Below are 27,779 nucleotides of genomic sequence, written 5' to 3'. Positions count from 1 at the left end.
AGGAAGTTTGCAATTAAGTGCACTACGACGGTTGTATGATGTTATAAACAGGCCAAGAAAAAACACAGGGACAACAAAATGTCAACAATACGTCCCTTTAGCATGCTAAACTGACGTTGGCTAACGTTTGTTTGCTAAGTACGCTAACAAAAACGTTGACGCCACACACACTCAGTTATATCTACAGAGACAAAAGAGTACAGTATGAGCTTACTCACCAGGCTGCCATGCAGGTAGTTACAACTCTTTTGTTAATTTACAGGGATACATTGATGAGCAAAGCAGCACAACTGTTCTCCTCTCGGTCAAACATTATTTCCGGTAAACTTTCAAATTTTGCGCGTTCCCCGCCCACCTCTCGAGCATGGTGAATGAAGCTGCGTTTGATTGGATAGATAGATCTCTCTGGGCGGGTCCAGTTGGTGTGTTTAACCAATGGTTTCAGCCCGTGCTTCACCACATCGAGGAGAGCCTCTGATGAAAGCGTCTTTAAAAAAAAGGATAATTGTTCTTTGAAAATAACATTACCACAAATTTTAAAGGGTTGCACCATCTCCTTGATAGATAGATAGATAGATAGATAGATAGATAGATAGATAGATGGATAGATAGACACTTTATTGATCCCAAAGTGAAATTAAAATGTAATAGCAGCCAACAATGAGGTAAAAAAACAACAACAATGAAGTAAGTAAGTGTTCATTATCCCAATCTGTACAACTTTGCTGAATTTGGTTAATGTGGAGTATTACATTAAAGAGGTATGGCAGTTAATAAGTGGTATGGTGGTGTTTTACTAATGGCCACAAGGTGGGGCTGTTGGTGCTATGACTTAGTATGTCATGGAGATTCTCATGGAGAACTTGTGTACCAAGTTTAATTTTATTAAAGGACAATAGAATTGCAGAAATATAATTTTATAATGTTACTTTAGCACCCCTCTGAGTACCATTGTATGAAATGTTACACACTTCATACAATGTGACTGTATGTACAACTTTTCCAAATGTGGTTGCAATCCAATATAATATTGAAGAGTTATGGCCCTTTAAGTGCATCAGGCCACGCCTTCAAAAGTTTGGTAACCAATTACAGACAAATGTTAAGTGATACCCTAAAACGAACTCATAAGTTTCGTTCGGGGTAAACTAAATATGGTATGTACCAAGTTAGGTGAAGATTAGATGAAATATGTGCCAAAAGAAACAGAAAATGTGCTTACCAAAAAATCTAAAATGGCGGAAAATCTCTCTAGCCCCACAGGGGCGCGGCCTATATCAGTCGAATCAGCTTCATCCAAGGAGCACACTGTGCAAATACTGTTTTGCCACGCCTCACAGTTCATGAGTTATTTGCGAAAACATAAAACACGTAATAACTGACCACATGGTGGTGCTAAAGGTACCATATTTTAATATGTTAAGCATTTCCACATCAGGAAGCTGTCCATAAAGCACTTTTAGTTTTTGAGATATCAACTTTAAAACATTACTCCCACAGTAGTGTCCTTAAAGAGCTGATATTTGAATGGTTTGAATAGTAAATTCCCATGTCTTTGAAAAACCATACCCCAGTTTATAATGCAGGCTTTCCTTTATAAATTTGAAGTCTGCAAGTCCGAGCCATTTTCTCAGACTTGACAGCTTCTCCAGAGCCACAGAGGACATTATACAACTTCTTTACAGGCTGAGTAGTACTCCTCATGGCAAGTATAGCCTACTATCCTGTATGCATAAAATCAGTAGAGTGCCGATTCAACCATACCACTATTATCACAGTCTTTTTGCTGCTATTTTCCAGTCTGAACTATCAGTGTTCCTCCTTATCAGCTTTCTTAACTAATTCATCGACTCTAATGCAATCATAATTATACTTTCAGTACAACTGATTTCTGGTATTCCTTTATGCAAAATAAATAACATGCAATAATTTGCGGATAACCAAAATCAGGGCCAAAACCTTTATTTTCAACAGAGATACATGTTTCATTATGGTCAGTTCCAGTTCAAAATGTCATATTCAGATAGCCTAGACTAACAGTGGGTGTGGAGGAGAGACTGGGGACTGGCCAGCTGCCTTCAGCTTGTCCCAGTTGCTGTAGGAGGTGCTGGAGGTGTGGCATTAAGGTTGGGGTTGGGTTGGGGGTTTGGGATTGGGAACAGGTTGAGGGTCAGGGGTAGGGTTGGGAGTGGGGCTGGGATCTGGGTTAGGTGTAGGGTCAGGAACAGGTGCAGGGGCAATGTAGCACCCCTTCTTGTGCCACTGCATGTCCCGCACACGTCGGACGGACTGGATCTGAGGTGCAGTGGCTCCCCAATCATTCCAGTGCTTGAAGTCTCCATGCTCAAACACATACTGGCGCCCTCTGTAGCCTGGATACATGTATCCCACCCACCTTTAGAGAGAAGATACAGAGCACTGAATAACATTTCCAGGACAGTCAACAAGATTACATGACAATGAGATGAGATACTCTTAAAAAACAAAATAGTTATTGGACTTTATATTGTTAACTACAAGTTTCACCATGCCAAATTGGGAGTTTGACTTTAATTGGTATTACAGTACAGTGGGTGTGATCCATGCTGACAACTACTATAATATCAATGACTGAGGAGGTTACAGCTTACGTTCCATTGATGGCCTTAGCACTGGCCACACGGTCCTGGAAACCATGAGCCCACAGACTGGGAACGTCATCATCAACAATCTCCATCTTTCTGCCTTCAAAGCCTGCATTCTCAAACAGGTGGAGCTTGTGATCTGCACTGTCCTGGAGAGAGAAACAGCATGTTTGCACTTGTTTTGCAGAATGTTGCATCTGCTAACATTGCAATGACAGTTGAAATGGCGGTGCTTCCTTGCAAACAAGTAAGTCTACAGTCAGTAGCGAGTGACTAGTAAGTGTTATCATGAATACTGACCACTTTCAGGGGCCTGAAAGAGCTCAGGTTGTAGGTACTCAGGCAGTTGGTCCAGGTGCTCCAGCGAGGATACTCTCCTTTCTCCAAAATAAACTGCTCTCCTGCAAAACCTGGACGCTCAAATCCCACCCATCTGAAGTATGGAGCAAACACATTCATACAAAGCAAGGGAAAAAACTAGTAAACATGATGTGGATGCTGTAAAAAATGTTTCACTGATGAATGACTGGATGAAGGGAAACACTTACGGTCCTGACTCAACGATGACTGAGCCAACTCTCTGTGTCTTCTCCAACACATCTTTACATTCACCAGACAACTCCACCTTCTTTCCACGGAAGTTCTCGAATTCAAAAACTGCCAACTACAAGACAGGAACAGAGGAGTCAGTGACGTGTAATTTCTGCCATCAGAGAAGTCCAAATTCCATGATATTTTCTGACTCGTTTAAATTTCAACACATACATTTATTTGTGCAGTGTGATGTGTGAAATCACCAATTAGATACCTTATATGTGGCTCCAGCTCCTCCTTGGCCCTTCTCGACAGGCAGCTGGTCTGGGGTTCCCTGCTGTTCTGTCATTTTCCCTCTATAAAGCACAAAAATACCACTATAAGTGGCAAGATCAAATATATTAATAGAAGAACATAGATTTGTGCATCAGTGGAAACATTTAACTTCAAAACATGGTCAAGTACAACAGCTACTAAGACAAAATGTCTCTACTTCTCTATAAATCTATCAGCACAACATTTGCAAACTTTTACTTGTTCATTTCACTCAAATCCTAGTTTTGTCAGCTGTATATGTAAGAATAACATATTAATAGTGCACAAAAAAAAACTTAAGAAGCAAGCATTTGGATGCAGATCGAAGAGGGAGTAGGGAGAGAGTAAAAGCGAAAGGCCTGTCCGGGAAAGGGATGATCTTTTTCTTTTTACCTGGATGGCTTGTGCTTCACTGCACCACGTACAAGCCACGCTCTCCGTCTTTCCTTTTTCTTTTCTCTTTCTTTCCTTTCTGTCTCAGTGTGAGGGTGTGTGGGTGTGGAGGCCTGGCGAGCGGTTGGTGGAGGCCAGGGGGGTATTTATGGTTTATTTCTGGCCACAGCAGCAAAAAGCCTGTTGATGCAGCAAGTCTGTCGCACCCATTGTGTCCATCACACTGCTTCTCAATAGGCTTGCCCTCTGTCCCTGGCACACTGGCAAACGCTGCCCAGTTCGGCCCATGCTGCCATCCTGACCATGATCCTATAGTGGGCACACACACTGACTGCCAGCCAAGAGAATGAGCAGAGATCAGTCTCACTCAGCACTATTGGCCCCACCCAGCTATCTTGCTCTCCACTCTCCTGTCTTCTACCTGTTTCTTTACCTTTCTCTTCATCCACTGTTCAAATTGCTGCATCCAACTTCCAGCTTTTTTATTGTATCATTCACTAATTGTATTTCCATATTTGGATTTTTCTTGTCTTTCCTTAAGTACATAAATTACCTTTGGCATAACCAAAAACTATAACAGGAGCAGAAAGTTTGCTTGTAAAGCATGAATGAGACTATATGTTATGTTGTGTCTTTATGCTCCACGGACACCTACTATGTGCAATAAGCAGTGCAAGTTTTCTATAAAAAACACACAAACACACTCAATTGCATTTCATAGAAAAAGTTTTAATAAAATTCCCCAAATTTCCTCTTATCACACATATATTGATGATCAATGATTACAGCAATGACAAAGGTTATTTTTTACCATTAAAAACAAAGGCACTTAAAATAATTTCAAGCAGATTAACACTTTTTTGGGGATTTTACAAAACACACATCCCAGATTCTGTCATATCATCCAAACATCCTTAAATTTTCTCCCAGCTCATCGTTGATATAGTAACAAGGCCAGCTATTGGGCATTTTTATAAAATTAGGGAGTACATCTTTAAGTTTTGTTACATCTTATTTAAAGGAGAACACAGACATCAATTGTGTAGCAAAAATAAACATTTCCTTTGACCCTGTTATTACAGTTAGGTACTTGGTCATGCTATTGCTTAGATTTACTGTATGGACGGTAATTATTTATAATTTTTCTTTTTTTTTATAATTCAAATTTTTATCTATTTTTTTGGAGCAGTGCAGCATATCATAGAGCAGATACAGTACAGGACATTTACACAGAACATCCCCTCAACATAAAATAAAACCATGGACACAAAACATGTACCGTCATTAATTAACGTATTTACATTCTATTGTAAAGTCAGTTTAACATGCAACCAAAATGGAACTCATGTCTCTGTTCCCCCCCCCAATTAATTTTTCCCAACATATGATGAAATCTTAATCATTTCATCAATCCATTCCTTCACAGCCAGACACCTAGGGCTCTTCCAATTTTGCAGTATAAGTCTTGAAGCTGTTATAAGACCAACTTTTAAAATATTGACTTTGTTATTCATTATATTAGGTATCATTGTCTTGTCGCCAAGGAGACAAAACAGTGGGTGAAGAGGCAGAGTGGAAACCAACCAATTCCCCAATATCTCTGAGGTTTTACACCAGAATGGGTGAACCATGGAACAGATCATGTGCAAATATGTGCCCAGTTTGCTCTTACACTTCCAGCATTGATTGTTATCAGCAGTTCCCATTTTGTGAAGTCTAGCTGGTGTCCAGCAATATCTGTGCACTATTTTATATTGAATACATTTCCCTCTAGCTTCTTTGATGTTTTTTCCTACATTTGTTATAATATCTGACCATTCATTGTCTTCAATATAAGTTGCAGGGTCCTTTTGCCATATTACTTATTATAGGAATCACCCATGGAGTGTTTGAACACTTTGTAAAACACTGAAGTTTTATGAACATCATGAGGTAACGTGAAGTATTCAGTTAAAGGGTTACTTAGTGGTTCACTGTTCTTGAATATACTGACAAATACAGTGTCTCATTTGTAAATATTTCCAGAAATTCCCTTTACTTTCCAGTACACCACTCTTTTCCCAATGTGTATTTTAGGGTTATTCCAGAGGGAGGACTATGACTGGTTTAAATGCCACATTCTACAAGCTTTATGGATTTAACTCCACACACTCCTTGAGTAAGACAGTATGGGATTTAGATTTTTATTTTCCACTTGTTGTGAAAGAATGGTAATATGGTGCAACCAGGCTTTGTTCTATAGTTACCCAGTTTGGTTGTATTGAAAGATAGATTATACGACCTCACATCTGGTAAACCCAGTCCTCCTTTGTCTCTGCCCATACTCTTATCCCATAGAAAATTGTTGTGCTGCTTATGAATCAAATCAGAGATCTTTAAAGGAAGCAGCATAGAGAGATAATTAAACTGAGGAGCTACAACCATTTTGACTACATTCACTTTACCCCAAAGTCTCAGTCCTCCCCATTTATCCAGATTATTTTTTTAGTTTGCCCAGTAGTGGGTCATAATTTAAGGTAATTATTTCATCCAGATTCAGACTGACTTTAAGCCCTGGATACTTCATTCCATCTGGCAACCATTTAAACTTTAACTGAGACACTGGATTTGAATCACAAGATTTTGACAATGGCATAGCCTCAGATTTACTGCAGTTGATTTTGTAATCATGCAACTCAGAATATAACTGGATAGTGTTCATTAATGTGGGTAGAGAGTTGGAGGGGTTGCTAATAAGTAATAAAATATCATCAGCATAAAGCATCAGCTCATTTTCCTTTCCAGCTCCCTCCACCCCTCTAATATTTGGATCTGCTCTAATCATGATTGTCAAAGGTTCCAAGAAAGTTGTGAATAACAACGGAGAGAGGGGGCAACCTTGGCGTGTTCCTTGTGAGATGTTGAAGGATGAGAAAATTATGCCATTTGTAGGAACAGCAGCCTTAGGGTTTTTATACACAGTACTGATCCATGATGAAAAGACAGAGCCAAACCCAAAGAATGACTGAGCCGTACATAGCAATCTCCATTCTACCCTGTCGAGAGCCTTTTCGGCATCCAGGGAGATGGCAGTGACTGGGACACTACTCTGAGGAGTTCTACCATATTAAATGTAGTAATCTCCTTAAATTGTCAGCTGAGGACCTTCCTTTGATGAAGCCAACTTGGTCAGTATTAATTATAGATGGCAACACTTTCTCTAATCATGAAGCTAATACTTTAGCCAGTATTATACAGTCCACATTAATTAAGCTTATAGGTCTATAATTTAAGGGATCCACTGCATCTCTCTCTCTCTCTCTCTCTTTTTTTTTTTTTTTAGAATTAATGATATTAGTGCGTCATTAAAGATATTAGGCAAAGACTCCAAATTAAATGCTTCCAGATTAACTTTTGTCAAGATAGGAGCCAATATGTTTTATAATATTCAATGGGAAAACTGTCCACATCTAGAGACTTTCCCATTTTCATAGTTGGAATGGCTCATCTAACTTCGTCTTCAGTAATTGGTGCATCCAAGGATTCTACTTGTTGTTGAGATAATTTCTACAATTTTATGTATAGAAAAAAACTGATTCAGCTTCTGCTGATCATGGCTTGACGGTGACGTATATAAATGTTCATAGAATTTAGGTGATGATACTAATGCATCCCCCTTCTTAATTAGTTATAATGCTATTCATGGCCTATTATTTTAATTGTAGTGCCAATAGCTTGCCAGCTTTGTCGACCCCATTGTAGAAATTTCTTCTTAATCTAAATAATGCATTTTCTGCTTTTTTGTTATATACATTATTTAATTTAAACTTCTGATTGTACAAATCTTTATATATATCACCTGTATATGGTCTTGATAGGACCTTTTCCAATGTGGTTACTTCCGCTTCCAACTTTGTTATTTGGCCCATACATTCTTTTTTCCTTTTAGATGTTTGTACAATTAATTTTCTTTTCATATATGCCTTGGATGCCTGCCATACCGAAGACAACTCCTCTGTGATCCCTACATTTAATTTGAAAAACATAGTCAGGTCCTCAGCCAACTTTTCACTGAGCACCTCATAGTTTAAAAGTATAGTGTTCATTCCCATCTATCCCTCCTTCCTGTCAATTTGAGTTTCAACTGGTGCATGATCAGATAGTGCTATTGGGCCAGTTTTACAGTCTATCACCTGTTCAATAATGGATTTGGATGGGAGAAAGAAATCTACTCTAGAGTAGGATTTATGTCAGTGAGAAAATATATCCATATATCCACCAGACCTAAATCATCTGTGAGCGTACGTATGGTAGCCCTATCCCTCAGTACCAGTAATGTCTGAAATTTGCTTTTATCAATAACAGGGTCCATCCCTTGATTAAAATCTCCTGCCAAAATAATTTATCCTTCTTTTGTGCCCTAAATTTTGTTCAGCTCATTGATAAGTCAGGATCTTCCTTATTAGGTGCATTTATATTACAAACTACCACTTTCACCCTGTTAATAAGGGCATCTATACAAATTATCCTCCCTTTGTCCTTAAATTCACCAAGCAGTACAAAACTAAGTTTTTTGTTAATTAGAATCATTACTCCATTTTTGGGGGTAATGATTCTTAATTAATAATTATCATTTTCTTAAAGTGCTAGGTAGGTTTACTTGAGACGATCTGTGATTGGTAAAATAATGTAAAAGGCATTTTGTACAATTTAAACTAAACACACACAAGGTGAAATCCATATTCAGTATTTCCTGTACATATGTGTGTGTTTGAGTGTGTGTAAAGGCAGATACCCAGCTGAAGGCCTAGTGTCATCAGTCCCTGTCAGTAAATGATGGACTTACACAGCCAAACAAAGCAATGAAACACTAAGACAATCCATGGCTTTGTTCTACATTACATTAGGGCATTCAGCCTCCATTGAGCCTCTATACAACAGTTGATAAAACATTTACTTGGCATAAACACATCACAGTCTTGGCACATAGCCTTGGCACCATTTTCCATTTACAAGATGAAAAGTACTTGATGTCCTCTATGTTCAACGAAAGCCTGAATTCCCCTTCTACATATCTCAGTAAAGGTCCAAAATAAGGCACTCAAAGTGCAAAATGGAGCAATCATGGCAAGGTGTCTGTCAGCAGCAATATCTGAGATTGATTGATTCTTGCTCAAGAGCAACAGCACAACGGCTCCTAAAGGGAACAAAATATACAGTAAGTTCAGAGAGATGTTTCAAAACCACGGAACGCATCTACTGTATTTAATATAGTCAGAATTTATCACATATGTATTGGATTGTTTTTTGTGTAAATACTCTAGCATATACTCTACCATGAATACATTAATTTTTAGCACAAGTGGCACTTAAATCCAAAACCTTGTTACATTCTTGTGCCCTTATCCCTAAGCTATAATCAGAACAGTAAATGTGAGAGCAAAATATAGCTACAAGCAGCAATTCCACAGGCAAGTAAAAGTGCATCAAGCAGCATAAACTTAACACTGATGGCTTCTTACTCACTGAGCAATTTTAACCATGATAGGAGAAAACGCTGCAGATATATGGCCCACTTCCTGTTTGTGTCTTTGCTGTCAGTTTAGTCATTGTTGCACTTAATAACATGATTTCTCTTGACAGAATTTCAGCGAAGTTTAAAACATTCACTCTCTATTATATGCAAACTATTCAACATTATGATTCACACTCAAATCCATTCTTGAAAGTTATGTAATCACTCTTAATTCAGAGTATTTGCGTTTTGTCAAAAATTCCATGCTCATTTTTGGTTGATCCTAGAATGAAGTCCTATGATCTACATTTTGACATGCACTTTGTGGGTTATGAATGCTCTAATGTGTATAAAGATTCTGTTGTCAAGCCATAGGAAAGTCATACAAAATATTTGTTTGTTTTTTTCCAAGTGAACACTGGATCATCTTTATATAAGAAGAACTAAAATGTGTCTCTGACTACCAAGAATGTTGGTGAAATGAGAAAAAAGAAAAAACTAGAAATATTGCCTCCCAGTTGTATGCCTACGCCAACCAAGTTGCAGTTTACATCCATGTCTGTCCAGACTCATATAATATTTGTAGTGAAGAATTTGAAGGAATTTAATAAAAGGTACTAAGTATATTTTCCTTGTATGTGTTCACATGTTTGGCCAATAAAGCTGATCCTGATAAAGTTGTAGCCATGACAGTTGACGATGCTTCAGATATGGATGTTGCTGCAAAGACGCTACAAATTCTAAAACATGGATGCTTCACACACATTTTCAACCTGGCAGCACAGAAGATCTTTACAATCACCACATTTTCAAGGTGGACACCCAAGATTAGTGTCATCAGTTCAGTGTCTCACCAAATGTGAAATATGGTCACAATCTCCCCTTCTGTGCCTGAGTTATGGTGTTGAATAATGGCCAGAAAAGTATTTTTGCATAACATTATGATGTCACAGTGAAGTTGACCTTTGACCTTTTAGGTACAAATGTCATCACTTCATCATTTTATCGTATTAGATATTTGTGTGAAACTTTGTCATAATTAGTGTACCAATTCTTGAGTTATGGCCAAAAACATGTTTTGTGAGGTCACAGTGACCTTGACCTTTGACCACCAAATTCTAATAAGTTCATCCTTGAGTCCGAGTGGATATTTTTGGCAAATTTGAAGAAATTCCCTCAAGGTGTTGCTGAGATATCGCGTTCACGAGAATGGGATGGACGGACAACCTGAAAACATAATGCCTCCAGCCATGTCTGTCACCAGCACGGAGGCATAAAAAGAGCTATGTTGATATAAGAAAATGTGATGGTTGTATTGACCATAAAATGTAAGACTACAATAACATCAGGTGCTTGGCCTCCTGACAATAATTTTCATCAACATGATATTAATAATATTGATTCAATTCCCACGTGAAACCCAAGAAAAGCTCTACACAGGTGCTAAAGAGGAAACGGTGTGGGGTGAAAGGCAGGGAAATATCTCGGACATGCTGCCAGTCTATCACAGGGCGACAAGAGAACTCTCCATTTCTACAGCAAGATTTAAATTGTATTATATGGTAAAGATTCTATGTCTCTAGTATTTTAATTCTTGCCCTAATACTTACTTGGGCTACGCTTCACCTTCATGTTGACTGAGACGCTTCTTAGACTTCAGTTCTTTCAGCCAAGCGGGAGAGGAGATGGCACTGAATAACACACAGAATCAATATTTCAGTCATTTCCTCTAAACATATTTGCATGGATCTCATCTTTTGCAGGATATGAGTGTGCCATCATGCTTTGTTCTTACCCTCCATCCGTGCCGCCTATGGGCGGCAGCACTCGTGCGGCGCCTGCAAGATGTGCAGCAGAGCGAGGAGAGCGGGACAATTGTGAGGGAGATGGTGATAACTCCTCATTTGGACTTTCCCTTTCTTGTCTGCCCTTGTCTTCTGTTTCTTCTCCTCCTCCAGTTCCTCCTCCACTTGTTCTTTTTTTTATCTGAGCCTTGGCAAGCAAGTTAAATACATGTTACTCAGTGTCAATTCTACCCTTTTACACATTGTTATCTATTATAAAAACATAGTGTATTTAAACTCTCCTCAAACTCCGAGAGAACTTACAATTAGGGCTGCAGGGTTCAAGCCAGGAAATATGGGGACTCTCTGAGAGGTGGGAGGAGGAGAACAGACCATCTTCTGTTTAGGCTGTTCCTCCTCAGAGTCTGACTCCCTTCGCTTGGAAGGTATCTCCTTTTCAACTGAAAAATATAGTTAACACATCAAGACATGCCGTCAGTCAAGATTCCCAGACTGCTCTTTGACTAGAGTGGATATGTTTGGTGGAAATATTGCTTGTTTACTTTGAAACAAAAGAATCATGGAGCTCCAGCTCTATGTGTAGATTAAAAAACATTATGGATGCTATAATAACCTGTCGAGTCACGGAACTTCCAGTCCTGACCGTCCGTTTGAGTCAATCCTGCATGGAGTGAGCGTGACGGACGTGTTCGAATTCGCCTCTTACCCAGATCTGCCTTGGACTTCTGCGCACTGGTGTCGAGCAGAGGAGTGGTGCTCTGTGCACAGACACACGCACATATATAGTATAGCAGTATAGCAAGAAATGAATAGACACTGTATTCATGGATGTTTATTAATGCGCCACCACGCTACAACAATACACATGCAAGAACACACATTTCTTTGAGATAGATATGCAAAGTAACAACCAAACTATATGTTAATGTCTGTAGCGAATGATACAGACATCAACAGTCATGATTCATGAATGGGAAAAGTTGATAATAAATAGTCACCAACCTCAGGGAATGGAGACAGCTCTGGTTCTCTTTGAAAATCACTGATATCAACATCTTCAGAGGAGACCTCAGGAAGTTGGTCAGCGGCAGGCTTTGGACTTAGGAGAAAGAAAGCTATTTAGAATAATGTGTGAACACATTAAAATGAGAAGACTTATGTTATTGTTGAGATTCTTTCAGTTCAATCTTGAGAGTTATTTTCATCCAATTTAACAACCTCAACTCTTCTGTGTTTCTGTGTTGTGCTCTATAAACCACAAGGGGGCACAGGGAGCTCAACTCTAGAAAGTACTTGATAGCACAGTTTAGTGTGCAGCTGCACTTGGTTATGTTATCAAAGGAGTTAAGTTTCAGAAACAGAAATCTTTATATTGTATGTTTCATTTGGTTTAATATTGGTGTCCAAATCACCCATGGAGCTGAAGTTATTTGAAATTAATATGACACTCTCAAAGGCAGACTAGCAATTATGGTTCCTTAATCACAGTGTGTTATTATTGGTTACACTACAAGCTCCACTGATTGTACTAAGAAACCAGAGCTAAACTTGGCCCTCCAAACTGCACCTCCTGGCTATTTACTTTAAGTCTTCAATGTGAGATAGCCATAGGGCCTCTGTTTGCAGGTGTACTCAGTTTGAATCAAATCATGTATGTCAATGTGGAGCCACACCTTCAGCACATGACACAAAGACTGATCACATGAACCTGTCAAGTCCTGTCTGTGTCCAACAGTGAAGATAAATGAAATGGAGCCACTGATATCAATCTATAGTCCACAGTAAGTAGAGTTTGTATTGTATTATACCACCACCTCTTACCTACCTGTCAGATTCAGATGTCGGTTCACAGGCCCCATTCTGTTGGTCTGGCTCACCGTCTATCAAAGCATCAGTGTCTTTGTCTTCACCGCCTGTACGATAACTGTTAAGTTGAGTCTTAGAGACAGAGAGAGAGACATTCAATTAAATTGGTTAATGAGCAAAAAAGCAGATCATACAAAAAAGAGAGAAAAAAGACAATGAAGGAAGACAACATTAGTGTGTTTGACATTGTGGGATATGTTGCTAAATTCAACCTCCAATTTCATTTTTCTGTTGGCCCTGCTGTTTTATTATGTGAAATGAAATGATGTTTTGGTCTTTCTGTAAATCTGCATATTAGAACTTCACACGGTGCAGCTGAGGCAGGGAGAAAAAGGACTGTGTGCCGAGCCAAGATCACTAACTACAGAGGGAGAGAGGACTAAGGACCAGCCAAGCATGCATCTTTTAATGAGCTGGTCACAGAGGCTGGGCTGTCCTCAATAAACACCATGAGCTTGTGTATGCACACACATGCACACACACACACACACACACACACACACACACACACACACACACACACACACTGGCATACATACCTATATCCGTGTACACAGACACCCCCAAAACACACTCATGCTGTCACGCCCACCTGCTGGAATGCATGGGTGCACACACACACACACACACACACACACACACAAAAGCAACTACTGAACACCTCCTCACAAACATTCCTTTAAGCTCACTTCACATTTTGTCAAGGGGCACATCCCACTGTTCTGTTGTCTGATATTGTCACCTGGATACAGAACAACACTTGTGTAAACACTGCTGGCTTCTGTATGATTTCATAAACATCTCAAATACTTCATAAGGCCATTTATTACTCAGTAATAAATAGTCATAGAGCAGCTTCATTTGCACAATGCCTGTTATCGGGAAGCATTGCAGCATGGACGGATAGACTCATAGTGATTTTCATATAACCACAGACTGTGTTTAGTTGCAGAGAAAAACAAAGTCTGCTCCAACAGCAACACAAAGCGTGAACTACTTCACAGTGGAAGAATTGCTCCACATTCCTCCAAAAGAAGATTGACACATCATGTGACTCTGACACCTGCCTTCCATATTATTCAAAAAATCTTATGAAGAAACCAAAGAAGAACTTAATCCATTTTCTAAATAATTCCTGTTGCCAGTGGAACAAGTATGCAATAATGAATTGGCAAGTGTATCTCAGTCTGATCAGTGGATTTAAATTGGAACAATCAATCTGTTTTACTTAAATTGATGTTTCAGAAATGACTCTGCCACAGAGAAAATGCAAACTTCACTTGATATACCCAGGGATTAAAATATTATGCCTTAAAGCATGAAAAAGCCCTTGGGGGCAGTGCAACAAGCACTATGTATATAGTGCTATATATATATATATATATATATATATAGAAACAATGCTCTGAAAGATGCTAACATGCTCCCAAATGTTGGGAACTGCAGAGTTGGTGATAATTCTTTGTGGGTTTGTCCCTACAAGCGACACCTTTCACACCACACACAGTTATTTGAGCCGTTCAATTTGAAAATATGTGTTAATGCAGCTTTAATCTGCATATGCACAGACTCTATCAAAGTATGCTGTTACATTTCTTATTTTACTAGTAATAACAGAACATTCTAGGACTACTGTAACGCAACTCAACAACAACTTCTATAAGTGCAAACATAAGTACCAGATATGTTAAAAGCTTCACCTTTAAGCTACAGTTAACACTTTGTGTATGTGTGAGTGTGTGAGTACAGTATGCACTCCGGAGGGCGGAGGATGTGCAAGTCACGACAGAGTTAGCTTCATTATAGTTTACCACCATCACATTTTTGTCACAGTCAATGGAATGTGTAGGATAGCTTGTTTACAACATAGTGGAGAGGATAACATCCTGAAGATGCCACAAGCACAACTAACCACAACTCTAATCCAGGGTAACAGATCGAGACTGTCAACAAAACATCGCATCTAATGAGGGAAGCGATGCATCATCAAATTAAGAGTGGAAATAGCCTGCAGGTTCTTTTTTTTCCTTTCAGTCTTTGTCTCCAATGCATGTTCACACAAACACACATTCACACAAATTAATGTGCACACATGTATGCTGCAGCCACTGTTAACAATTAAAAACTAACAAGATGGACTTTATCATGTGTATGTCTAAAAAACAGTTTGGAACCCAAAGTTATTGTAGTTAATCTCCAAACCAGATGGTGATAAATGCAGTGTTGAAATAAACATCAGATATGTGTATCTGCTCTTATTCTCTTTTCGGTAGTGTGCCAAAGTTTTTTAAACAAAATGTTACATTGAAGGCAATTTAATCATTAAAATCTAATAATAATAATAATAATTCTTGTGTTTCATCTTTACAGTCAATTTCAGAGTAGTAAGAAATGCTATGCTATGTAATATATTAACTATGTATATTATATTCATTTATATCATTAGTAGTGGTAGGATAGTGTTCGTACTGTAGTGTTCAAAAATAAGTGATTAATTATTCCTATCAATTGAAGTTGAAATCCGGTATTGGCAATGCCCAGATAAGCAGATGAAAATGGATGGCTGTACGGACGGATATTTGTCACATTTTCAGTGAAATGTGATAAGATACTGTCATGACTCAAGTGAAAGCAAATGTGAGCAGCTTCAACAACAGGCAGATGTAGATAAACTGCACATAGACAGCTACAGTTGGATGAAACTTGTCTAACTGTGTCACACTTTGTTTTAGTCCTCTGCTTTATCTCTGACCCACACCACAGACAGAGAGGGAAAGGGCATGCATGTGCTCTGATAAAACACTACATTTGGACAACTTTATCAGATAACCGCGTCCTTCCTGAAACAGACAGGCCACTGCCTACTGCGCTCCCTATTTACATTTGCATGGTTATCTGTTAACAAATGGGCTTGTACACATTTGGCTAGGGAATGAGTTGCATGGAGCTTTGGTGTAAACTATGAAAAGTACCTGAAGCCCTCTCTCACATCGTTAACCCAGGCCTTAAAATCTGTTGGTACATTCATCATTGAATCTAATTTCCGCTGACCTCCCTGTTAATGCATTGAAGAGGTAATTTCCATTGACCTAATGTCAATGAAAACTAGCTAGTCAAGGTTATTAATATAATATCTGATTTTCATTAAACCATTCTGTTCATTAGACCTGGATGTGATAAGAGCAGAATATCGTAGAGCATTCATTGACATTTTCTGGGTTACTATATCAGCTCTTACTGAGCAGGTTTGAGTGGCTCTCCTGTGCAGAGTCTGCCGGCTTCTGAGGGAGAGACGGCCCAGGGATCTCCTGCTACGTCTGGCGAAGCTACGAAGTGGCGACATGGCTCTCTGAAACCTTCCCTCTCCATCTCCACTTTCTTCTTCCTCTTTATCTTCATCTTCCTCTTCCTGCCTCTCTTCTGCGTTGCCCCAGACCAGCTGCAGAGCTCCTTGCAAGGAGCGTCGTACGCTGCCCACCCAACCCGCCACCTGCAGCTGGGCGGCTGACAGTTTCCCTCCAAAGTACTGCATGGTTGAAAGGCTCACACAGCTGGTCGTCCTGGTAGTAGGGTCACCATGGGAACTGGGTCATCGGAGAAACTGAAGTTCAGCTTTGTTAGAGATGAAGGGATTGTGTGGGTGAGTCAGAAAGCTGGGTCTATGATCTGGCTTTTAGTTGTCATTTTCAGCAAGCAGAAGGTAAAGAGAGCACAAATTGTCCTTTGTGGAAAAAAGGCTTCTGATGTCATACAAAATGAGATATAGTCCACCTTTCACTTCCATCCCCGCTGTCCATATTTTTATGGTTCAGGTTACACAAACTTCCTGGAACAGTCAATTATTTGCTGTCAGTAAAGAAGTAAATAGTCTGACCAGCCATGTGTTTGCACGCTGACAACACTATTCCACTGCAGCATTCACTGTGATGGATGTTACACCTTAAAAAGCAGCGTCCTGAAGAAAGACTTTCCTATCATCACCATCATCCATTGCGGTGAGGTTATCATCCACTTAAAAGACATTGACCGAAGTCCCAATCAATAAAAGTCCTTTTGTCGCTACCTTTGAAGTAAAAATAGCAAAGAAGCTTTCAGTCCTGCAGACAAGAACTTTAACAGTTACCTCTTTTCATGAGCACCCTCTTTTTCTCTTTTGCTGAGACTTGACTCAGCCACAGTCAAGCCTGTTTGCCTGTGTACCAACATCCCAGTTCATATTGTGACTCCATTTTCCATTCAGAAAGAAAAAAAAAGCAGCGTGGGAAATATCTGCCACTCAAAACATCCAAAGCCAGGTACAGAGAGGTGGATAACCCCTTTATCTCCTCTAGACCTGAGTGATTTCAGAGAGAGTCAAAACAAAGCTGAGGTCTGTGCTCAGAAATGGAAAATCCCGAGGGGAGGAAGGTGCGGCAGGCTGGGCCAAGGTGCTTTCTGTACCTCCCTCTGCTGCTCTCTTCCCCTAGGTAAATGCAGGTTACTGAATGAACCAGGTCTTTGTGTGACGACAAGGTAGAGAGAATAGTAGGAAACAGGAAGACTACTGGAAAGTTGAGAGAAAATTGGAGCGACAGGGAGCACTAGATGACTGAAAGAATGGACAGTGGACAAGTGAACTTTCTTGTCTGTGGATTAGCCCATCCTCTTTTGTGTGTATGTGTGCCAGAAAGTGTGTGTGTGTGTGTGTGTCGGGGGGTGACGGGCTCTCTCAAAACAGGGTGGAGAGATTGAGTAGAGAGACAGAAAGAGAGCAAATAGGTGCACCATGTATGGTCATTCTGACATGTACCCTGTTGGCAAGATCCAAATGAGGACATGATGACCACATACCACTTAGGCCCTACTCACTATGACATCAATCCATCCACCCGTCTGTCTTTTAGTCGGTAGCCTGAATGAGGGTGCACGGTCGGCTGCTCAGCTTGTGTTTGCCAAGTAAACATTTTACTCATTCTAACCCAGTCCAAATGAAAAGCTTTTCTCTGCCTAATTCATTTTACACACAATAGTGTCTTTGCTGTGGGATTTTCTCTTGCAGCCATAAAATGGCTAGCAAATCACTATTATCATATTTTATTTATCAAATGACATATGGTGGCCATATTATAACATTGTAAGGTACATAATATGACATAAAGTAGTTGGATTCTGTGGTGCAGGATAAGGAAGTGCAATTTTTAAGAGCAGCAGTGCCACTCAGTGGTGTAACTGCCACCATACACACACAAGTCATGACCAGCAAAACAACTATACCACTAGCTTTACGGTAGGAGTGGTTATGTACAATGTAGCTCATTGCTAACAATATGGTTTGTTTCCTAAAGCACGTGCACAGAAACAAAATCACAATGATGCACACATACACACACAGTTCAGTGCTCCAAGTGTTTTCATTAACCCTGCAAAAAATGTTGCATGTTCAAACAGGCCGTGAACCGATCTGTCTTGACTGGCACGAGCCTCTCAGCTGTTCTTTCAGTCTTATGTACTCTCATTAGGTGCATCAACAACTCTTTGCTCTGTTCACCTTGAATTGTTTCTGTTTATTGCCTTCTCTCTTCTCACAGTTAAGTCTTAAATATTGTACTTGACAATGCAATTTAAATTGTGTGGAAGCTGTAGGTATATTACTAAGCTGCAATCATCACTTTGCTTTCTATTATTTCTAACAACTAAACAACTAAAATTTCCCAGCATTAGCAACTGACTATCACCCTCCCATCTGACTCAATCTATAGTTTTTAAAGCAGTACACTAGTGATGTTTATTTGTTGGTCCACCCAGAAGTTGGCTCGGACATTGTTTATTGACTGCAGTACTAATATAGCTTCAAAGGGTCCAAGGTGAACTGACTGTAAACTGACATAAAATAAGTTCTGTATTTGAAGCTGCCTTACGTTATCTATGTATCTTATCACACGCATATCAACAAAAAAAGTTAATAGTTGTGTATTTGTAAGATAACGACCTACAGGAGTGGTCAAAGTCTTCAGTCACAAACACTTAAAGGTTCTCCAGTTACAAGCTTAACTAAAGACTTCAGAAGTGACTTAAACCTAGAGTTCGACATGAACTACAAACTTTCTCATTCACAGGAATGCGTGGAGCTGGAGAAGGTGTGCACATCTATCTTTAAAGAATGAAACCACTTTCAAATGTAATCATGTGTACTCATCATCTGGTGTATTAAAATTCTGCATTGATTAATTCAGTAAATAGTGGTTAAAAAAAGGCCGGTTACTGCAATCCAACATCAGAAATAAATCTAACAAGTACAAGATGGAACCCTCAAAAAGGTGCAAACTGCTGAGTTGGCTCTCTTTGCAAAACCACTAGCACGTCTGAGGTAACACTTCTATCTACGAAGACTCACCCACAGCTGCTGAAAGTAACCCATCCAAGATGCCCATGTGAAATAATCCATCGCTCTTTCACACTTTACAACTTCTCTTTTTCTTTTGAACTTTTTCTCTTAAAAAAAAAAAGTTTTCTCTATGCACAAATAAGAACAAAATGAAAGTAGCAAATGGTGCAATAGCTGCAAAGGAAGTCCTAACCTCATTTCCTGTTAGTCATTACCACACACTACAGTAAGTGCACCATCAGATTTAGAGTACAGAGTTCATAAAGAGTGGCCTGGCAGATTCAGCAAACATTAGGAGACTGAATGTACTGGAGTCCTGCCTTTGCACAAAACTATAAATATATATAAAACACGGAAAAATAATTCAATCTTAACTTGATATCAACTTCAGGGGTAGTAATTTAAGATCACAAATTCAGAACCAGGCTTACTCATAGCAGTTTTTTTTTTTATTGTCACACCTCCAAAGTCAACACTTATCTTTCTCTAACACTTTGTTCTCTGATATATAGTTAACCGACAGAAATAAGCTCTCACTGTGGGCAAAGGCAGATCATACGCCTGACACATTGCACATAGGTGTGGATGTCAGGCCATGCTTGTTTCATTACTCAGTGTCACACCTACACACACATGCATATGCCATGTACGCACTCACGCAAACATACAGTCTTAAGTCATGACTTTATCAGGCTGGATCGAGTATAACGAGATGTTGTTATGCTTGCCACAGGAATGGCAATGTGTTCCTGCAGGTAAGGAGTGTGGCTGCTGGGCTGATATGAATCAGTGGTAAAATAACCACATTTCCATGTACACTCCTGTCTCTGTTCTTAACATTTCTGCGTAATTGGACACTTCAGCCTTTCATATGCTGTTTTGCACATATTAGATGTAAGTAGAGTATAACCGCAGTGTGTGTTAAAATCAATCAAACATGGATAAAAAATCAAGTTGCAATCCAAATTATATTTACTGTACCTCCTGCTTGTCATCTTCTTCCCCTTCATCTCTATTTGTCTCCACCTCTTCCTCCTTCTCCATCTCCTTCTCCTCCTCCTCCTCTGGATTCTCCTGGGCTGGTGTAGACCCTGGGCTGTCTGGTTTTTCCAGCTGCTCTGGTACATTCCTTTCCTGAGTTTTGACTTCCAGGGGCACCAGCGCTTCCATCTCTTCATCCCGAGAGTACAAAGAGGTGGACTGGACAGGACTAGTCTCTATTTTAGCCCGTGAGCCCCATCTCTTTGGTTTGACTGAAAAATCGTCAAAATCCACCTCGTGATGCGGGTTTCTGACAGAGAAGTCATCATAGACAACTTCCATTTGACTCTCTGTGAGCTCATAGGTTTGTCCTGAAGGGGTTTGAGGTTCAGAGTCAAAGCTGATTAAATTTAGCTCTGGCTCGTCCACTGACATCTCTCGTTCCCCGTCTTCCTCCTTTTGCAAATTGGTCAACATAAGTTCCTCCCTTTCTCTCTCCATTCTTAGTTTTTCTTCCAGTTCTTCCGCTCGCTTTCTTTCCAATTCTTCTTGACGTTTTCTCTCCAGCTCTTCTGCTCTTTCTTTCTCTATCTGTCTCTTTCTCTCCATCTCTCTCTGTCTCTCCATTTCTATTTGCCTCATTTTCTCCATCTCTTCTTTTTCTTGCTGCCTTTTCCTCTCAAGCTCCATTCTCATTCTCTCCTCCTCCTCCACCTCTCTCTGTCTTTCCCTCATCCTCTCTTCTTCTTTCCGCCTCTCCTCCTCTCTCAATCTTACTTTCTCCATCTCCTCTTGTCTGAGTCTCTCCTCTTTCTGCCTCGCCCTCTCTCCATCTTCCTCTTTCTGTCTCTGCCACATCAACTCCAACTCTTCCTCTTTCTTCTTCTCTTCATCCTCTCCTCTCCTCAATTCCTCTGTTTTGTTCAGCCCCTCTTTTTCCAAATCTTCCTCTCTCTGCTTATCTTCAGTAATTTCCTCCTCTCTCAGTTTTCCCTCCAATTTGTGCTCCTCGTTGTCATGAATCAATTTCTCCTCCTCTCTCAGCCTCTGTTTTTCTTTTTCCTCCCTCAATCTCTCCTCTTTCCTCTTCTCCTCTTTCAGTCTCTCCTTCTCTCTCTCCTCCTGGTCTTGTTTAAGTATCTCTTCCTTCTGCTTCGCCCTCTCTCTTTCCTCTTCTCTCTGTCTCTGCCACATCAACTCCATCTGTTTTTCCCTTTCCATCTCCTCCTCTCTCAGCCTTTCCCTTTCCCTCTCCTCTTCTTTTGACCTTTCTCTCTCCCATTCCTCCATTCTCTGTCTCTCCTTTTCTTCCTCTTTCAGCTTTTCTCTTTCCTTTTCCTCTTCTCTTATTTTCTCCTCTTCCCTCATCTGCCTGGCCTTTTCTTCTTCTTCTTCTTCTTTTTGTTTCTTCTCCTCCTCTAACATTAGTCTTTCCTTTTCCTTTAAGCTTTCCTCTGCTTTCCTTCTTTTTTCAAACTCTAAATGTTTCAGCCGATCTTCTTCTTGCCTTTGGACCTCATCGTCCTTGTTCTGAAGAATTCCTACTCTTCTATTGGCAGGCACTGAACCAGGAAGGTCCTCATCCTCAGGAGCCTCATCTTCTGCTTTGGATTCAGTCTCTGGACACAGGCGTACTGGAGGTCCACCGTCATCTCTCTCCACCACACCAAAGTGAACAGAGCGACGCCTGATGTTGTCCCCCTTTGGGGCGTGTGGAGCACTTTCGCTTGCAGCTGAGGATCCCTCGTCAGTGACAGTGTGGGTTGCAGGTGGGCTGTGAGCACGTAGTTGAACATCACCCTCTGTTGATTTGCTCTGTTCACACTCTCCTGATGTCTCTGATGATGTTTCTGAGGACTTCACTTCAGGAGGAGCATCTTTTGATGTGTCCAGTGGGCTCTCTGCAGGTTGTTCAGCAGGGGAGATCTTTGAGGGTGGATCCGCAGCCTCTGCGGACGATGTCCCTGTTACAGGGAGTTCGACAGGAGGCCTTTTGGGTGTTTTCCCTGCTGATGGAACAGTTACTGGATCAAAGCTGTGAACGAGATAAGAATCACAGTTGTTCAGGTTAATAACTGAGAGTTTATGACCCTGATCCAAACATATCTGATCACACAAGGTCACATTAAAGGGTCACTTATCTCTAGTGATGATTTTAATCAGATAGTTTTGGTTTTATTTGCCAGTTTATGAGATATTCATGAGATTTCTACCTCTAACTTACCAAAATGAAACTGGATTTCGTTTGTGATGCTCAGATCATTGAAAATTTACATTTTAAAAAATCAACGGCAACTTTCTTCTCCAGAAAGACATGATAATCCATAGAGCACACTGTCAACTGTTTTCATAGTGACTATTTATTTGGTAGAAAGCAGTTGATGAATGAAAGCTGTTGACAGTGAAACCTTTCTCCAAAACAGTGAGGACACTGCTCCTGTAAAGACATGTTGCTGTCATTTTTCTCATTTTTCAGTAGCAGCAGATGGATATCTCAAAACCTGGACAAAAACAAAACTACCTGATTGGTATGATACTAGGGGTAATTGTGAAAATGGGTGAACTGACCCTTTAATAGTGAGGTTTGTGCTAGATTTTGGAGTATTGACATCCAATCTCAAATTATTTGAGGTGGCCTGGTTTGCACTCTTATCCAAATTTAGTTATTTGTGGGCATAAATCTGGCCACAATCTTGATACCGCAAGCAATATGACTCATTTACCACACCCCTATTAATGTCTAAACACAGTGCACATTGAAATGATGTGTAGAAAATAAGTCATTTTAGCTGACACTCAAACTTTCCTGTCTCCACAGTTCCAGACTTGCACTCCTCTCAGCATGATTTTTTCACAGAAACTGGGATACACTGTGGAAAACACTGCAGAAACCTTCCACACTCAAGACAAGCAAGCGACAAAAGCAACATAAGGCTTCCACTGGCGCTGCAGTCTAAATACTATATGTCTGCTGCAGGATCTGGCACAAAAGATGCAATTGAAGAGAAAACTATCCCTGGCCAGTAATAGCAAGCCATAATATGTGCCATTAACCTTAAAATAAACGTTTTGCTTCATTGCACTTGCAAGAGAATGTTCTTTTCATTGTATTCATGTCTAGTCAAGTCACGAAATAGCACAGTGGAAAAAAGCTCACTAACCTTTTTGGGCGAATTCGGGGTACAACCTGTGGCTTCTTCTCGTTCTTCGGACCTTCAGAACCTGTTTCCACCCTCCAGTTTTTAATTCGCTCCTTCACACCTCCTGCACCATTTATGATTTCTGGCTCCTCTTTCTTCACAACGACCTCTGGCCTGGACGACGAGTCAAACAGAAGACTGATTCTGCGTTTTATACTGCCTCCTCCACTGTATTCCTCCTTCAGTTTGCCTTCGTCACTCTCTCTGCTGGGCGGCTCTGATGTTGTCAGGCCCTGCTTTGGATCGGGGGGCACTGGCTGGTTTGCATCGTCTTTGCTGGTGGTTGTAGAGATGGTTATATGGGGCTGGGGGGGCAGAGATAGACCACCTGACTCAAACTTTGAGGTAAGCTCCATGGATAGACGCTTCCTGCTGTTGCCCCATCGATTTTTTGGATTGGTTGTGGAAGAATCGTCACCCCCTGATTCTTCAAGCTTTTGGACAACAGGCATCTGAGTTTCATCTTCCTTCTTTTTTTCGTCTTTCTGTTCTGAGTTAGTTACAACATCTGTGGAGGTATTGTGGTTCCTTTGGGTGACATCTTCTTTCTGGATTGGCTCAGATTTGGATATCTTCTTGGGTGGAGCACTTTGTGAAGCTGGATCTGATTTCCCTGGAGCTACACTAGAATCAGGAGTATCCTCTCCATGCGGACATGTTTTCTTCTCCTCTGTTGTTTTTGGTTGATCTTTGGTGTGCACACTTACAGAGCCGAGTTTGGAATCAGAAGTAGCGGGCTGTTGAGGTGGTTTCTGAGCAGTGGTGGTCAGAGTGGCTTCGGGGACACCTGGAGCCTCAGATTTACCAGTCTGGTGTGTTGTTGCTTTAGAAGGTGAGGTGACCGTCTTTGGAGCATGGATGGAGCGAATGGTGGTGTTCTGCTGCAGAGAGAAGGGCTTGGGAGTGAGCCGAGGTTTGGGGGCCAGTTTGGGTTTTGGGGCGCCTTCAGTCCGGGAAGCCTCAATGGAGCTCTCCATAACTGAGTTGCTAAAAGAGGACAGAAGAAGAGGAGAGGAGGGGTTTACATACAGGAAAATACATATTTAGACTGAAAAAAACATCACTCTCAGCTGAAACAAAGCCGTGATCACGTTGTTACAAAGAAGCCTTGAAAAGTCTGGTCGGTTCAGATTTTTGAAAGCACATTACTACTGCAGAGGCAGCTAATCAATCATACTGAACAAACACAAGAAACTATGAAGTTGCTCTGCTCACATCCTCACATTTCTTACTATTATGGTACACTTTTATAAAACATTAATGCTACTTTCATTGCTAATGGTATTACTAGATGTTAACATTTACAGATGGGAAGTGTGATATAACTGTTATACAATACGAATTTCACAGTTTTGTCATTTCTAACCACACTGAAGTTGAAAAGTAACTATGCAGGAAACAGTGAAGTCAAGGAGGAGAACAACAGAGACTGGAGCAGCTCTGATGAGTCATCACACACATCCACAATATGATCTGCACCAGAAATGACACAATCGCATCAGATCTTTCTCAACTCAACTGAGACCACTGAGAGGTAAACAAGTTTAGACTGTTCTCAGACCGTCACATGAGCACTTTGGTCAGTGCTAATAACTTCAACAAAAGAAAGGCCATATTTACACACCATGTGAAAAAAAGATAACAGTAAGGTTGCCGAATCTGTAACAGTAAATACCACAGGCATTGTATACGGCATGTCATCTGGTTTGACCTGTAAGAGTTTTGCACAAACCGGTAACTCCACGCCCCACAGTTTAATACTGTGCAGCTCCCAATAATGTGTCAGCAAAATCCTTACTCTATCACTCTCACAATATCACTCTTTAGCTGGTTTGCATAAACAGTTTTGATTCCATAACACTTAGGTATTTTTTTTGCAAGAGATAGGGTTTCATGATGGACTTTTTGGTGCATTGCTCAAACACACACCTCTGGGTGTGCATGATATTGTGTAATGGGATCCTAAAGCTGTGCACACCACCCAGTTAAATTCAACATGTCTGTTCTCCCTTCTTTTCCTTACAGATGAACACCTGAGAAACAAACACTGTCTAGCAGGTAAAGCTGCAGCTGATTGATGATGATTCCTGTTGTTTTTAGGCAACATTCATGGATTGCACTGTAAATCATTCTGTAGCACTTGGCTTACTGGCCATTTAGTTTCTTTATCTTTGTTTGCCTTCAGCGTCTGTTATCCTGCCAAGGCTGCACTCCATTCCTTTCGTTTGGATGTTTACTGTATCATTAATCTTTAAGTGATGCTGTGAGAAGTTAATGAACTCAGCTGTTTACGAGCCAAACATCGCGATATAATTGCTTATAACACGCATTAAACAGTGACATTATCGTTATTTTAGCGCCAATATCTGATTATGGTTAGTTAATAAGTTACTAATAAACGCGTCAACAGTGAACTCCCAGTCGTTGAACCAGCAGTGTCCTCTCAGACTGGACAACGGAAACTGGGATAAATAAATGTAACTTTAATTCAAGCCAGGCTGTCAGCCTTGTGAATAAAACCATCTGCTGCTTTTGTAAGATGCGGAAACTCATATTGAGAATATTTACAAAGCTTGTAAAACAGTACAACTCATGACTGGTCACAAAAATTGTGCACCTGCTGTAAACATCAGCTTTACGAACTTTCCACCGCTTGAAAATTTCTTGAGCAGTTATATATCGAAATATATATGTTATTTTACCTTTTGTTTTCACACAGTCATACAGGTGGAGGAAGGAAGGAAGCGGGAAAAAGTTACAAAAGAAAATGTTCCTCAGTTTTCCGCGATCGTCTCGCCTGCTGAGCTGTTGTCAGAGTGTTTTTTTCTCAATTCATTCACACCAACAAGACGTCAGACCGCTCCTACGGCCAGCAGACAGACAGATATTCTCCGCCCGCCGCAGGTGGAGCCACGCTGCTGCTCCGGGGTCAAGTCACATGTATAGAGACATGAAGAGGTGACGATTTATTTCAGGGCAAAAGCGCACCAAAAAGAGCTCAGCTGCACAGATAATTGTACAAAAAGTGTAGCATCGGAAATGCACTACTGAACTGATGTTTTGTGTTTTCATTGCCATAATTAAATAAGATCTTCACTGAGAGGATGTTGTCTCTGTAGTGAGTCACGGAGTCAGTTATGTATGAAGTGGTTTCACTGGGTTAGAGCAGGAGCTTGTTTCCTGGCCACAAGCAGGTCCAATAATGAAAGTGAAAAGCTGAGTGTGAGTCGAGGGAAGGTTTAAACTGCAATTTGTACTTTTCTGTTGTTTCAAACTACACTAAAAATGACCAACATTGTTTATTGTGAAGCTGTTTTATTTAGTTGTTGCAGTGAAAATGTCTTTCACCACCCAGGTAATTGATGAATATGTTTACTGACAAAGAAATTATGATGAGTGGTGAAATGGTCTACGTAATATTTAACATCACTATGTTTTATTTGTTGCGATAATAATATGTTATTGTTGTGTATTTGCACATCTCGCAGGTAAAGTATGTGTAAAATAGCTTAAATGTCTTGCATACTGGTTTTTTGAACTGCTGTAGGCTACTTTTCACTATATCATACTCCTAAGGACACTTATGTTACTAAACTATCACAACAACTGGGAACTGAGATGAACAATCAGGGCTCTGGTGCCTATGGACCAGGACTGAAAACTACTGGAAATGGCAATTATACCAAAAAGTAGCCTAAGTGATTCATTTAATAAGAGAGGGTCAACCCATAATGTTCAGGTTTGGCTTAAAACACCCCACCCCCCTTCCCCCCCCAAAAAAAATCACATCTACATATCATCTAGCCCTATATCATATATCATCATATATCTGTAATATGAAATGAAAACAAAATGTAAAATTAGGCCAATGTTTCTTTTGAAAAGTCTTACCGGATGTTCAGTTCGAATCCCTTGGAGCTTGACACTAGCAGGCAGCTCAGTGTGGACTGGATAAACGGGTTCTGCTCAGTGCGCACAGTCTCTTCACCAGAGTGAAAATGAATTGGTCAGCTTACACAGCTCTCACTGCTTCAGGGAGAGTGCTCAGGCTACCTGGGGCATCTTAACAATAGGAAGCGCCCATCACCTCTTACGCAGTAAACACTCATTTGCATAACACCTGGGTCTTTCAATTTGCGTTGCCTGCGCATTTGAGCAGGAAACACCAGTGAAATGTGACCTTTGAGCAAGTCGGACAAATAG

At 40.4% G+C, this 27,779-nt stretch overlaps 2 protein-coding genes and 1 pseudogene across 6 annotated transcripts in view; all 3 read right to left on the bottom strand.

Moving 5' to 3' along the window:
- Positions 1–346, bottom strand: part of cita (citron rho-interacting serine/threonine kinase a) — a 40,640-nt gene extending 40,294 nt beyond the window's left edge. For 3 of the 5 annotated variants that reach the window (XM_042405623.1, XM_042405624.1, XM_042405627.1), the window contains exon 1: positions 219–346. The gene's annotated coding sequence lies outside the window, so the exon portion shown is untranslated. The remainder of the gene's footprint in view (positions 1–218) is intronic. The other 2 variants (XM_042405625.1, XM_042405626.1) reach the window with 1 other exon arrangement.
- A 1,613-nt stretch (positions 347–1,959) lies between these two features.
- On the bottom strand, positions 1,960–4,311 carry LOC121891119 (annotated as a pseudogene).
- Positions 4,312–4,574: 263 nt separating this feature from the next.
- LOC121891110 (trichohyalin-like) lies at positions 4,575–27,577 on the bottom strand (the record flags this gene model as incomplete). Its single annotated transcript, XM_042403868.1, has 12 exons — positions 4,575–9,042; positions 10,971–11,051; positions 11,156–11,352; positions 11,469–11,605; positions 11,779–11,923; positions 12,168–12,264; positions 12,991–13,103; positions 16,270–16,615; positions 20,372–21,613; positions 21,749–22,411; positions 23,538–24,563; positions 27,468–27,577. Coding segments are annotated over 11 exons (4,152 nt in total), but the record flags the coding sequence as incomplete, so codon positions are not given.
- Positions 27,578–27,779: the final 202 nt, after the last annotated feature.

Source organism: Thunnus maccoyii, chromosome 3, assembly GCF_910596095.1.
Source record: "Thunnus maccoyii chromosome 3, fThuMac1.1, whole genome shotgun sequence".
Classification (NCBI taxonomy): domain Eukaryota; kingdom Metazoa; phylum Chordata; class Actinopteri; order Scombriformes; family Scombridae; genus Thunnus; species Thunnus maccoyii.
This window is presented reverse-complemented; position numbering and strand designations above follow the sequence as displayed.